The 14,141-nt window shown below is 34.1% G+C and overlaps 1 protein-coding gene across 1 annotated transcript in view; it reads left to right on the forward strand.

Annotated features, from left to right (window-relative positions):
* Positions 1-12,774, forward strand: part of LOC123549843 (uncharacterized) — a 92,890-nt gene extending 80,116 nt beyond the window's left edge. Inside the window, exons 5-6 of the mRNA XM_045338283.2 lie at positions 3,271-3,375; positions 8,561-12,774. Of these exons, the coding sequence (XP_045194218.2) occupies positions 3,271-3,375; positions 8,561-9,067 (612 nt within the window). The 3' untranslated portion in view covers positions 9,068-12,774. The remainder of the gene's footprint in view (positions 1-3,270; positions 3,376-8,560) is intronic.
* Positions 12,775-14,141: the final 1,367 nt, after the last annotated feature.

Here is a 14,141-nt window from a genome sequence, read left to right on the forward strand (position 1 = left end):
ACCGATTCAATATGTTTTTCGTTTTTTTTGAGAGGTAAATACAATGACTTCAGTTTTATCGGCATTGATTTTCAACATGTTGCTGTTCATCCAAGATACGATTTCTACGAGACTGTTTTCAACATAGCGTAAAGCACCCTTTTGAGAGACCAGATTTGTTGGTTTAAAAGATAAATAAAGCTGCCCATCGTCGGCGTAAAAATGATGATTTAGTCCATGTTTCTTGCATATTGTACCAACTGGTTTAGTGTACATTGTGAAAAATTTTGGTCCGAGAACATACCCCATGTGAGACACTGTATGTCATTTGCACTGGTTTTGACAATTCACTATCTATGATCACTGTTTGGTAGCGGTCGCTCAGATATGAAGTTATCCATTCAAGTGGTTTCCCTGCGATACCAAAGTGGTCGTGGAGGCGGTGCAATAGCGTCTTGTGGTCGATAGTATCGAAAGCAGCCGAAAGGTCAAGCATCACTAACATTGTTACATCATTTTGGTCAAGGGAGTTGAGAATGTCATTTTGAACCTTCAGTAATGCAGTCTCAGTGGAGTGAAATTTTCTGTATGCAGACTGGTGTTCTTCGTGGAGACTGTTCAAAGACAAGTGGCTTTCCAAACGAGCATCGACTACCTTTTCAAGTATTTTAGACACGTACGGTAAATTAGATACAGGTCTGTAGTTCTTCAGAACATTTGCATCTAGATCTGACTTTTTGATGAGTGGTCTGATCAACGAACTTTTGAAGTATTTCGGTACATATGCTTTCTCCAAAGAATAATTGATTATTTTAGTGAGAAATGGTAGCAGTTCTTTTAAGCATTCTTTCAAAAGCCATGTTGGAAGTGGATCTAGCTCACATGATTTACTTGCAGATTTATTAATCAAAGTATTTAGAGTGGGACCTAAACTTGATACATGTTTTTTTTTAGATCAATCAGTACAACTAATGTTATGTTAGTTTTTATTCATCAATTATGCTTTCTTTTTGCTTAACTGTGCAGATATGTTGCCATGCCTCAGTACACTACTTACCTCATATACTGTTAGAGACATACCTTTGAGTTATTTTGGAATGATTATCTAAAATGAATACTTAACAATTATACTTTTGTTTATTTATATTATTTGGACGATTTTGATGTTAATTTTTTCTTATAAGAAGACGTGCTTCTGCATATGTTTTCTTTTTTTTCTGTAAAACTATTATTTGTAAATATTTGACCTATTGTAAAATGATAGTGTGTGACCTTTTTGATGTTTTAATATGCAACAAAATTTTATCTTACAAAATATATAGAATAAAAAAATCGCGAAGGAAAAGAAGAAGAAGGATATAGAATTAAAAAGATGAAACATGTCTTTGCTTTTGGCGGCTTCCTTTTATAGGCTACAATCACAGTAATCAATAGTATGGTATAAATATAACGGTTACATTTAAACTTTGACCAAATCAATATTATTCAATACTTTTCCGGCGCATGCAAATATAGGATATCAAGAAACGAAATAAAACATTTGTTATTGCATCACCTATTACGTTTTATGCTATTTTTTATTTATGAGTCATTGTTTACTGTAAAGCATGTTCTAATCATCGTTAATGATAAACGTTTACATAAATGTTCTAATTATGTGTGTCAATAAATTATCTATATTTTATGGTTTTCTAGATAGTTCCATCACAAATGCGGATAAACAGGGTGTTAAATTTACATTCTTTTTCAAAGTCTAGATTTTTGTGAGTTTTGCAGACTCCTCGTTTTTACTCTTGGTGATACACGGAAGTAATGGAGTCTTTCATGATGCTTTAAATATGAAGCTGTCGGAGGACAAAACGGAACCTAAGCAAGATCTTATTGAAATACTTTGGACATTTAACACTTGGTGGATTAATATTAAGATTATTCTTTAGAAATATTTTTAAAGAGAGTATTGATATTCTTTAAATATACTTAATTCAGATTCGTGTGAGATTTGGAAGAAGTATTGATTTGATTTAAATGTTTACAAGACATGATTTGCACTATTCTAGCATAATAGATTTTGAACTCATGGCTAGTTATCATTTTCTAGGTACTGAAACTGTTCCTTTTCAAAAAGAACATTTTATTGTTAAAAGCTCCTGGTTTGTTTTTTTTCCGTTACCTTTAATATTGTAAGTATTAAACCTTTGGACGTAACATTTTAATGATGTTCCAGTTTTGCAGAGCTTATTTTTTATCGCTATGCAAGTAAAGTCACTAAACGACGTAAACAGAAAGCATAATTGCAACAACGTTTATACTTTCAACCAAAGGGTCTTCCGTGGTCAGGTGGTTAAGGTTGATGACTTCAAATCATATGCCCCTAATCGATATTGGTTTGAGCCTCGCCTGGGAAGTTAATTCTGTATGCATGGAACCCATCCAGCTGGCATCTGGAAAGTCGGTGGTTCTATCTAGGTGATCGCACGTGATGTAGTGGGGCACCTTCAACTCGAAAGTCGCCATATGATTTATTAATGTGTCGGTTGACGTTAACCAAAAAGAAAGAATGAACGGTTCAGTAAAATTTCTGATGTTATTTTTCTTCTGTCAAAAAATGTATAAAGAATATGTAATTCCGAAACAAATGTTTGATTTTGGAAATAGTGGAAGAGCTCAAAGACTAATTATTTGGTGGTATGAAGTTAAACCTATAATGTTCGCAAACATTTTACAGTCGTGAGTGATTGTGTTTATGGCAACTATTTCATGTCGGTGAAACAAATAATCAATTAGGTTACTTGTTTCATTTTCAAATGATCCTGTGAAACTGACTTTATCAAGGCAAGGCCCAAGTCTTCGATTTTTTTCTTTCTTGTCTAAATGTTTTACTTTTTACATTGACGTCAACGGATAAAAAAGCCGTAATTGTACAAACCAATATTGGAAAGACTGATTAAAAAAGGTTTACTTTAATTTACAGATTTTTAAATTAAACAATTCGTAGCTTTATGCAACATGTACATTTCGACAGTGCCAGTTGTAATAAATTGACCGATGCAAATGTCAACACGCCTTTAATATTGTTTAAAATAGAAGGTTGTATCTGCAACTTTCTTTCACTACATTTTCGTGTATTTTGCATTACCTACACATCCATGCATCCATAGTTAAATCGTTTCTTTGCGATGTAGCTGCGTTCTTTACTGTGGATATTTTCTTCCTGAATTTCTGTCAATGACGAAATAAATAAAGCTATTGTTGAACAACAATAATCTTTTAAATTATATTATATATTCACAGGTACAGAAATACTGCAAATGTGAGATGCGAACACTTCAATTTGAACGATATCCAACTCATGTCAGAACACTTTCAACGTACGCCTTCAAGCCTATCATAATACAGGTTATACATTTTTAGATATGGGATATAGGCAGCAATGTTATAATTTTAGTGTGGTCTGTCATCTGCCGTTTGGTCTGACGCTACCATTTCTGTCCCATTCGCAACATCTTCCCTTCATGATCTATTAAAATAACTCGGTGGCATTTTCAAGTTTTCAACTGTCCGCCTTAACATATCAACATATAAAAAACGAGAAAGCTGATCCCAACTGCAAACGATGTCGTCATAATTGTTAGAGAAATTTGTCTCAGCAAATGCAGATCTCGCTAAAATACGCTTTTTATCTTGTTTATACATTTTACTTTCAGGAACACCCGCCCGCTTAGCTCAATAGGGAGAGCGTCGGTGTACGGATCGCGGGTCGTGAGTTCGATCCGTTGGCGGGGCGTATGTTCTCCGTAACAATTTGATTAAAGACATTGTGTCTGATATCATTTGTCGTCCACCTCTCTGATTCATGTGGGGAAGTTGCCGGTTACCTGCTCGCCGTTACATGACTTAAATACTGTTGAAAAACGGTGTAAAACTCAAAACAAACAAACAAACATTTACTATTAGGAATTATAGTATATTTGCCAGCCTTCTGCCACGAAGGCAAACTTTTAAAACACTGGAGGAGCAATTGAAATTAATAAATTCAACCTAATTTAAGGTTAATGCTTCCAGGATGTAAATACTGTGGCCGAAGAAACCCTTTACATCTCGAACCTTCTGTTTATTTATTGGACGCAGTAATACGGACCAAGATTATTATTATGACAGCGGTATAAATAACAGAAAATGCAATCAAAATGCTACTTCATTTGATAACATGCAATCAAAAATATTTTGGAGAATAAATAGCAAAATATATACGTATGGAATTGTTATTGCATTGAAAAACTTATCCTATTTGATTGTGCCATGACAAAAAAGTGTAAGATTTATTGATGCTTTTCTCTTAAATCCTACAAAAACGGGCGGGAGTGGAATTTCGTCTTGCAGCTTGCTAAGTCGCGCCATTAAGAGTTGGGCTGTCGGGCTGTAGGTGCTCATATTGTTGAGCACATTGGTGTAATTATACAACATTTTTAAATTTTACTTTGTATGATCTGGTATTTTCTCACTAAGGTTAGAGCCTTTCACAGCGGGAAATGAGAATGAGTAAATTTACACTGTCTTGTCGAAAATAGAGTAAGTGCGAGGTTGGAATGCCCAAAAGACGTTTAAAAGCCCAGTTTCTTTTATATTTATATAGGTTACTGACCATTCCAAGGCGGTTCCCCTATTGTTTCTCTTGTTCATGTTGCGTTTGCGGTCTTGTTAGTTGTTTGCGTTTTTCATCTTCCTTTCCCTCACCCATTCCAACCTTCTACCTTGCATTTTCGCTCCCTTGCATTTGCACACCCTCTTCTTTCAGTATGAGAGAGTGATCGTACCTATCATAATTTTGGCTGCCAGCGGTGCCCCATCTCTATTTTCTTCGTACGTGCGTGTGTGTGTGTGTGTGTGTGTGCGTGCGTGTGTGTGTGTGTGTGTGTGTGTGTGTGTTTTGTTGATGCCCAATTCTTGTTTATTCTTACTTGTATGTTTGTTTATCTGTGTATGCCAGTTATTTGTGTGATTGTCTTGTGTACGTGTGTCTGGGCTGCTGTGTTTAACGGTATATGGAGACTGCGGGTTAGGAACGTGACTTACCTTCCTCTTTCCACCTTTCCCTAATATCTGACCCTTAAATCGACCCTTTACTCCAACCGCTCCTCCTTTTTATCCTGTATTTAACAGATCATTAAAATGCACTTGTTGGATTTTTGAAGCTAAAAAAGGAGAAAGAATATCCGACAGGGATAACCACGTTCTAAAAAGGCAGCCTCCCCACACCCATCACGCGGACGCACACACGATCAACACACACACACCACGCACACATACACACACACGCACGCACGCGCACGCACGCACGCACGCACGCACGCACGCACGCACGCACACACACACACACACGCACACACACACACACACAGAGCAAACAAACAAGGACAAAATAAAGGAACACAGTGGGGCACCGCATTGAAACAGTCAGTGGCAAAACGACCACTGGGGATCTTAAACCGGTTTATGGTGAACCTAACCTCACTCTTACTCTAACCATGTTCCAAAGTCACAGGACAGTGCAAATAAAAGTTATCTCTGCCAGGTGAAACCCTTACATACGCAAAGGCAGCAGAAGGCATAATGTAAAACACAAAACTATAAATATATATATGCAATCATTAAACTAAAAATCTAAAACGCATGTACTCAATGCCTTTACAGAAGACAGAACAACAAGGGAAACACCATTAAGGGCCGAAACAGGCCAGAAGAAGGAAATCAAAATAGCTCAGTCATGGTGGGATTTAAGAACTACGAATCGTACCACCTGTTCCGTCAGACAAAATCAAAGATAAAAGCGTAGAGGGCTGAACACCAAACATGCGGTGTGTCTCAAAATTATTGGATCATAACCTCTTTTAATAAAACGTTTGACGACTTTACTATATACAATGGTAAAATTGCTATGACCCAAAATCTTACGACGTTTGTAAACCACATCGGATCCCCATAGAAACGGGATTTGATACACCTTCTGATAGAAGTGCCTTTAAAATTGCTGTTGTATTGTAAAACCAAATCTGAATTACGATAGTAAAATTTAGTAAAGTATTTATGTCTACAATATTTTTCCGTTACAACTTCTGTTTGCTGTTTACCTTTGCGATGCATGGCTCTACGACTGTATTTGAGAGTGATCTGTGCTTCCGGGAAGTCTACCTTTACCTTTTATCATTCAAAAATCAGTTCTTGAAACATGGAACAAAATAGTTTTAAAAGAGTTTTTTTTAATCAAAATGGCCCTTTGTGCAAATACAATTACAACCGCTAGAAAAGTGTTACTGTGTTAGAAAACATTACGTTAAACGACGCACACAGAATATTTGCTTTATTCATGACAAGGTCTCTAAAGCTGTTAGTTTGCAGGAATATTTTCACGCTATCTTAGATAATGTGAATTGTATATCAAGAAATGCATTTTCGCCTGAACAGTCCAAAACGTTTAAGAGAGTTTTCCTAAATTATACGAAAAAACAACAACAAAAAGACCCATAGAATAAATAAATAAAATAAAATAAATAAATAAGCATTGTCCTTGCGGCAAGACGTGCGCACATTGCAAAACTGGACATGTGTTTTACTATTATTATAATAATAATTATTACTATACCACATTTATACAGAGCCTTTATAATGATAAACACGTTCAGCGCAAACGCAGCCACACACGGCGCGAAATTCATCCTTTACTAGTACAGACACAGATCGATCTGACCAGAGAGACAGAGTGAGATAAAGCCACAAGAACAAATAGAGAGAAATCCATTGTAGATACAGGCTTGTCCGGCTAACTTAGCCTAGCTCTTAGCGGATACACAGTCTGGTTCTTTTACGTGCCCGGTGTATAGCACCAATACACCTGAAGCCGTCGTTCCTGTAATGAACCAGTACAGATCTCTTAGTTAGGCGGGAGACGCTCAAGAGCATCTCAGAAATTTCCAATGCCTGGACCGGGGTTCAAACCCCGTACCTTTGGATTGTTACCACTAGTCCACCGGTAAACCTGTTTTGCTCGGCAATCCATTTAAACGAATCCTTAGGTTTGAGTAATATTACCTTTATACTACATAGAACAAGATTTTTTTAACATACATTTACATGAAAACCACGTTGAAATGTGCCATACATACAACGACTTTCACACAGGGCGCCAATTCATCATCCCCTAGTACAGATGCAGAGCCAACTGACCAAAGGTACAGAACGAGAGAAAGACAACGAGAGATATTTTGAATACTGATATGCCCAGCTTAGTTAGCTTCTATAACTTACCATATGAAAGTCAGATACACAAAAATCCCTATTTTCTGAGAATAACTAGTACTAGCATCTAGTTAGTCTGGGCATGGTCTTGAATAAAAATAACCTTTTTTTTCTATACGCCCAGGCACATAGTCAAACTTGGAAGATGATACGATTGTTCGCGATGCTAGTATTATTACGTGATAAGTCAGTCTGAGGAAGACCTTTTTGCTGCCATCGTTAATGAGTCTACAAATTTAAAAACAATTTGAATTGGAGGTGGGATGATAAAACTGGGCCCAAGAGACCTATGTGTAGAGATAGACCCTAAACTTTTCAATGATAGAAATGCATTAAATGAAGTCTAGAAATTGATTTTCAAGTCCTTGAAATAACCAAAAATGATTTCACAAATGTGAAATTTATGATAGTTTTGTTAATATAAATAACAGAAGTTTACATATTTAATTTAAAGTTGTGATCCACAAAGAATGACAACTCTTGCATTGGACTAGTACTTATAAGCAGAGATATCTATTAGTTTACTTCCCTTGCAATTATACAAATTAGTTTAAAATGAAAACGGTTTAGGACACAATATCATATTTTTTTTTGCACGACAAAAACATTTAAAATTTATTCATATGTGTTTGATTTACACCTCAAAACCTGCTTCCTATGATTTTGTCAACTTACTTGAGGAACAAATTAACTTTTAACAAAAATGAAAACAGTAAGTATTTCATAGTGCAGATAATGCAGTTTAGCTTGTATCAAAATGTCACAACAGAAACACTTTTGTAATACAGAATACCTGGCAGAGTTAGTAAAGGTGCAACTATATTGATCTCTTTCGGCTTTCACAGATAGACAGACGATAATTTCAGATATTTTGTTATCTTACAGTCTTTCTAAAGATAACTATTTATTCGCGAAGATAGAGAGTCTTCCTTCGTTTCGAACTATTCATGTAAAGTATAGACTATCAGTCAAAATTTTACATTTACAAAAGAACTTTAATCACTTACAATTTTCGCTTTTGTCTATGAATTCACTTTAAATTGTGACACTTTTCCATAGCCATTTATAAACACTATGAAGTGATTGGCTCTTGGTCATTCATTTTAAATCTCAAGATTGAATTAATATAAATTATGCTTAATTGAGTTAGAACATGTACTTTTATATCACTAATGTACGTGTGAGTACTATTTATAATCTGTTTGATGTTAGCATATTTGCGTAAGTACAGGTAAAGAGGTATCATATCAGTAACTAGATATAGATCTAAGTTCGTTTTTTTTTTTAGGAATCACTGATGGACTTTGGATTTGTGTGGTGGATTGACACTTCTATACGTTTCATGACTACAGATATTGATTCACAAATAGAGTATGCTAAGACACACAGTTTCTTTTACGTAGTATCACGGAACTTCCTGGCTAAAACGGGTTTAACAAAAAATACTCTAAATGCCACATTTGATTTTCTTCATGAGGATCATTGCAAATTCAGACCATTCCATGAAATCTGGGGTGGTGTAATTTTATTTCACTTTGATCGAATTTCACGTGCTATTGCACAGGCATGGGTAACATGTGCATTAAACGAATTATGCATTGCACCTAAAGGTAGTGAAAACAAACGTGCATGCGATGAGAAACAAAACTATGACGGAAGATGTCATAGATTTGATCAATCGGCTATAAGTATTATAACACGCAGACTGTTTCATAATAGCGATTATCCAATTGATATAAACTTAACGCTTATTTTGAAAACTAAGCGCGATGAGAATGTACAATATTTCATTTAAATAAATACAAACAGAGATTCATCACATTGCATCATGTCAACAAAAATAATATCATCGTCTTTAATAAATCGTTGTATATTTATTCTATACAGTAATTAGCAAAAAAAAAAAAACAATTGAACATCAGAATTATCACACGATCAAGCACAGTGTCAGTATATGTCTTTGTTGCTTTGTCAATACGCCGTTATACTATAAGTAAATACGTACCGAATAAATGCCTAAACGGCCACAGAGAAAAAGTTGACCTATGTTTACATGTATGAAGTATGTGGCTGGTTAAACTTCAGAGTTGAGAAAGTATGTGTAGTAAGTCGGTGATGTTAAAAGATACGGAAATACTGCTGAAAAACCGGCATTATGCATAGGTATTCCATTGAGCAGTATTTGTTGACTACTGAAATCTGAGTTATTCGTTATAATAAATGGGTTTCGTTGAGCAAGATATTATATATTATGTTGTTTACAAATAAATAGATACAGAAAAAAGAAGCTGAATATAGGGACGATCGTAGGGAATTGCGCGACAAGGGAGTCGGCGCATACATACTAGATGAAGTGAAAGAACGCTTACTTGAGCTTCAAGAAATTCAAGAATATTGCAGAAGAAGCCAAAGGGCAGACGCAAATAGAACTCACAGTCAAAGAGCAAGATATCGAACTTACGTAAAGATCTTATGCCGAAGCATTCTTATTTTTTAAGTGAGTTAAGACAACATGGATGCTTATCTTGAATTGTTCGCAAAATCGTTACGTAGCCAACAATGGAAAGACGACAATTGAGTTTTCTGTTAAATGGAAATGATCTTGAAGTATTTTCCTTCATGTCCCATGAACATTCTTCAGACTAGTAGGCTTAACCGTTATCATAACCGTTCTTGAAAGATGCCAGCTAATGGAAGAATATTTTTGGGCTTGTACTTCAGATTTAGGGTAGACGGTATTTTAATTTATGTCTCGACTTGACGCATACTTTAATAGATGCCATAAATTCTTACGCCGAGTTGAAAAACTTAGTAAAATGAATGCAGTACTCTAGAGATCAAAACCCTTATTCTATTCTTGGCATTACAAAGAGACACGTTAAATATGAATTATCAAAAATAGACATTCTGTCTATGAAGGCAAGAAGAAGAAAATATTGTTAGCATGATGTAGTTCACTAGTAAAATTAGGCACCATGGTTGTCAAGTAAAATCTGCACAGATAACAATTGAATTAGCTTAGATCATTTGCTTTCTAATTTATGAATGATTTGCTATAAAGCAACATATTATGCATAACAGATAACCAACAAGAGAGCAAATATGCTATATAAGGTAACATAAAAGTGAAAACATCGTAAGTAACATCTTAATCAAGAAATGCAGAATTTGATTCTTGTAACACTACTGCCTCATAATTTATGCTTCTTATTCTTCAGACATTTCATCTAATTTTATGTTCGAATTTAAGTAATCCATAAAATTTCACTGTTACACTGTTTAAGCTAGCGCTAGGGGTATGAGGGCAGTTTCACATTTCACTACATTTAACGAACAGACATAATTAAATCCAGTCAGCTATTATTTTGCCTGTTTGTTTTGCTTCAAAAGGATGAGCTTCAAAACAATTTGCTATTCCTTAAATACCCTTTAAGTGTCATATGATGGTTGTAAAAAGTATCCTCGTTCTCACTTTCAGTGTTTTTTTTATATTCTGGTCCTTTTGGACCATACTTACTAAAATAGAATTCCTCTTAAGCCAGTGTTAGGGGGCGTAATGTGCTTTTCACACTTCATTACCTCTCATAAACAGCCATGATCCAACTAAGTTTGCTTTTTATTTGCTTGTTTGCGATCTTTGCTTCAAAAGTATCTTCTTAAAGTCTATTGCAAAATGTTTTCAGCCACTCATTAGTGTTGTTCACACAGCCCTCAGTATCTTTCTGTCAGTTTTAAATAGCATTATATGATTGTTTTCCTAACAATTTGGTTTTCATAGACTTAATATCATTCACATTCTTGACTGCTTTTTCCAATTTTATAAGTTTAAATCTAAAGATTACTTGAAGTAACTGAAATTTCATTGAAGTTTTTTTAGTTTTTGTTCAGTGCAGCCTTTTTGTGTCGGTTCGCCGTAAAATCTAACTCACTCTCAACAGTAAATATTTCATCAATAAGCCCATGAATATCTCAATACAATTCATGTGGTTCTGAAACAAAATGCTTTATTTCTCACGTAAATTACTAAATTGATGCACTTCACAATAACACAAAACGAGATAAATATTCTATTAAAACGATTTTCATGAAAGGAAGCCCCAAATTGTAACCCTATTATCAGTGTATAAATGTTAGCAGGGATGTATACATGATTAATGTGTACAGAATATATACATAAAAAATATATAATCCATGTAAAATGTAAGTATTGACAACAATATTGAAACCATCAGATATTAGTATAATTAAATGATAGATGCATTAATTTAAAATGAAAAAAGGAACATTGAATGTGTAATGAATGTATCAGATAATTTCTTTGTTGACAAAAGTGAAGAAAGAATCTCAGAATTAATACTTTAAAGTTTTAACAAATCCATGATATCATTATATTGAAATCAGTGGTTAAGATTTCTTCATATATATTTCTAAATACAGCAAAGTACAGTTGTAACTTACTTTAACCGTTATGGAAAACATCTCATTGCTTGGAAAGTATGGAGCTGTACTGTATTGTAGAAGTTTTAAAAACTTGATAACTACATATTCCTCTACCATTTTCTGAGAAAATAACGATAGAATATAACAAATTTGATGGAATGGTAACATAACACGTGTTAAGTATGTTACAAACAGATTCCTCCTTCAATCAAGTATTTACATTATATTTTCATGTGTTTCAGCTCAAATAACACAAGTTTACTGATCACAGTTTAGTTCATCATGTTGTTCAGTTTTAGTTATATTTTATTTTCAGAGATGTCTGTTTCAGCATAGATTAATTTAAGCAAATTTGCTAAAGTACCTAACGTAGAAAAATCATTTGCCTTCACAGTAAAAAAATACTATTCTAGAAAACACTTAGAGACATTAAGACCAGATCAAAGCTTTCTGATCTATATTTTCTAAATAATTGATGCAACAAAACAAGGTTATTGAAATGGTAACGTAGCATATGTAAAGTATGTTACATACTGATTACTCCAAACAGGTGTTCAAACTTCATTTCCAAACAATATAGCTCACATAATTATTATTTAATTGATAATATTTTATTATATCATTTTATTAAATTTTTGTGGTATCATGTTTCCTGAGATGTTGGTTGTGGCTATGGTTAATATTATGCAAATTAGTTAAACATACCTTTTTTGAAGTAAAAGAGTTACAAAATACTATTTAAGAAAACTCTGAGAGACTTTCAGATCAGATCAAAACTGTTTTCTAATAAAGTTTTGTCATTTTGTAGCATTCTCATTAATATTCATGAATATGCAAATTAGATAATTAACATACAGCTGCTGCTCTTTAGATGCCAATGTCTTAGCTCCATTGTGACACAATTTTTATTGTTTTATCATCAGAACTGACCAAGATATGACTGATTATCCTCTATATTGTCGTTTTTTCCAAAAATGAACGGTTGCCATGGAAACAGTGAAATCTTATACAGTTGAAAGGAGTTTTTCATGAGAACATTTTTTATGCCGAAAGGGCTGGTCCTGCTGAACAATTTAGTACCTGTGAAAAAATGTCCAGGGGGTGCATGGTAGACACTATTGGCCCCTACCTATTACTCATTTGAACGAGACTTTTAAAAAAAAAGTTAAAATTTTAAAGATATCTCAACTGAAACAAAAGGAAAGGCAAATTTAAGTTTCGCTTTTTTTACATAATTTGATCATTTTTTTTCAAAGAATTTCTGCATTTTCGCGGTCAATCAACGGAACTGAAAATTCCTGATTTTTATATAAAAAAAATAGAGAAAAGTGAAAACTTCACAGGTCGCTCAACACGACAAAAACGAAAATGTTGCAGGCTCGGTTTGATTGAGCCTGTTCATGGACGGTAGTGGAAATGCATGCTACCGTCCACGCCCTCTAGCCCCGGGTTGAGCAGAACTCAACATTTACACATGCTAAAAGTACAAAAAGCAATTTAAAGCTTGAATAGCTTGAATATGATTGACGTAACTCATTAAAAGCAAGCTAGATTAAAAGAATTACAAGCGATTCAAATTAAAAATTAAAAAGCAGGCACCATATCCAAGGGGTGATTAAACAATACCCAAGGCTATGAAAGCGGGAGTATTAGAACCACCCAGGCCAAAATGGTCATGTTGAGAAACTAAACAGTACCAATAACACGACATAAAAGTCGTGCTGAACGATCTGAGAAGATCGAAATATAACTGCCCTGATTGAATGTACGGGGAGACTTTTTACGGCCGCCACACGGCACAAACATAAATTATCATAACTTGCTTATACATGGAGGTATCTGTATAAAAAATCACTGTTATGTAAAATGTCATGTTGATTTCATTTTCTGCAGTTATTTCACTTTTCAACTCATGTATAAGGGGGAAACCTGACATCACATTAAAATGACGAGTTATATTATTCAAATTTTATTCATACATTTACAACATACAAACTCAATGAGAAATCAACATGATAGTGCTTATATGAGCATGATGTAACTGATAAAATAAATTAAACTCAACACGATATATATATATATATATATATATATATATATATATATATATATATATATATATATATATATATATATATATATATATCAGTGACAGTACAATAAGTTAACAAATGTTCCTGAAATTATTTCAATGACTCAATGTGTAAAATGGTGCCGACGTGAAAATGCTGATCCAAATGCATTATCGTCTTGGAAACGTAATATCTTTAAAATTGTCGATTCCCGTATTAAATTTTATAAAACAAATGAACACCTACTTCCACCTAAGCCCAAGTTCACTTTAAGACATCTGAAAAAAGAAATCTAAGAATTTCATTCTAAATATGTTTTAGTTCCAGCAGACAAGGTGGCTAACAATATTATCATCA

This window comes from Mercenaria mercenaria, chromosome 6 (genome assembly GCF_021730395.1).
Source record: "Mercenaria mercenaria strain notata chromosome 6, MADL_Memer_1, whole genome shotgun sequence".
NCBI lineage: Eukaryota > Metazoa > Mollusca > Bivalvia > Venerida > Veneridae > Mercenaria > Mercenaria mercenaria.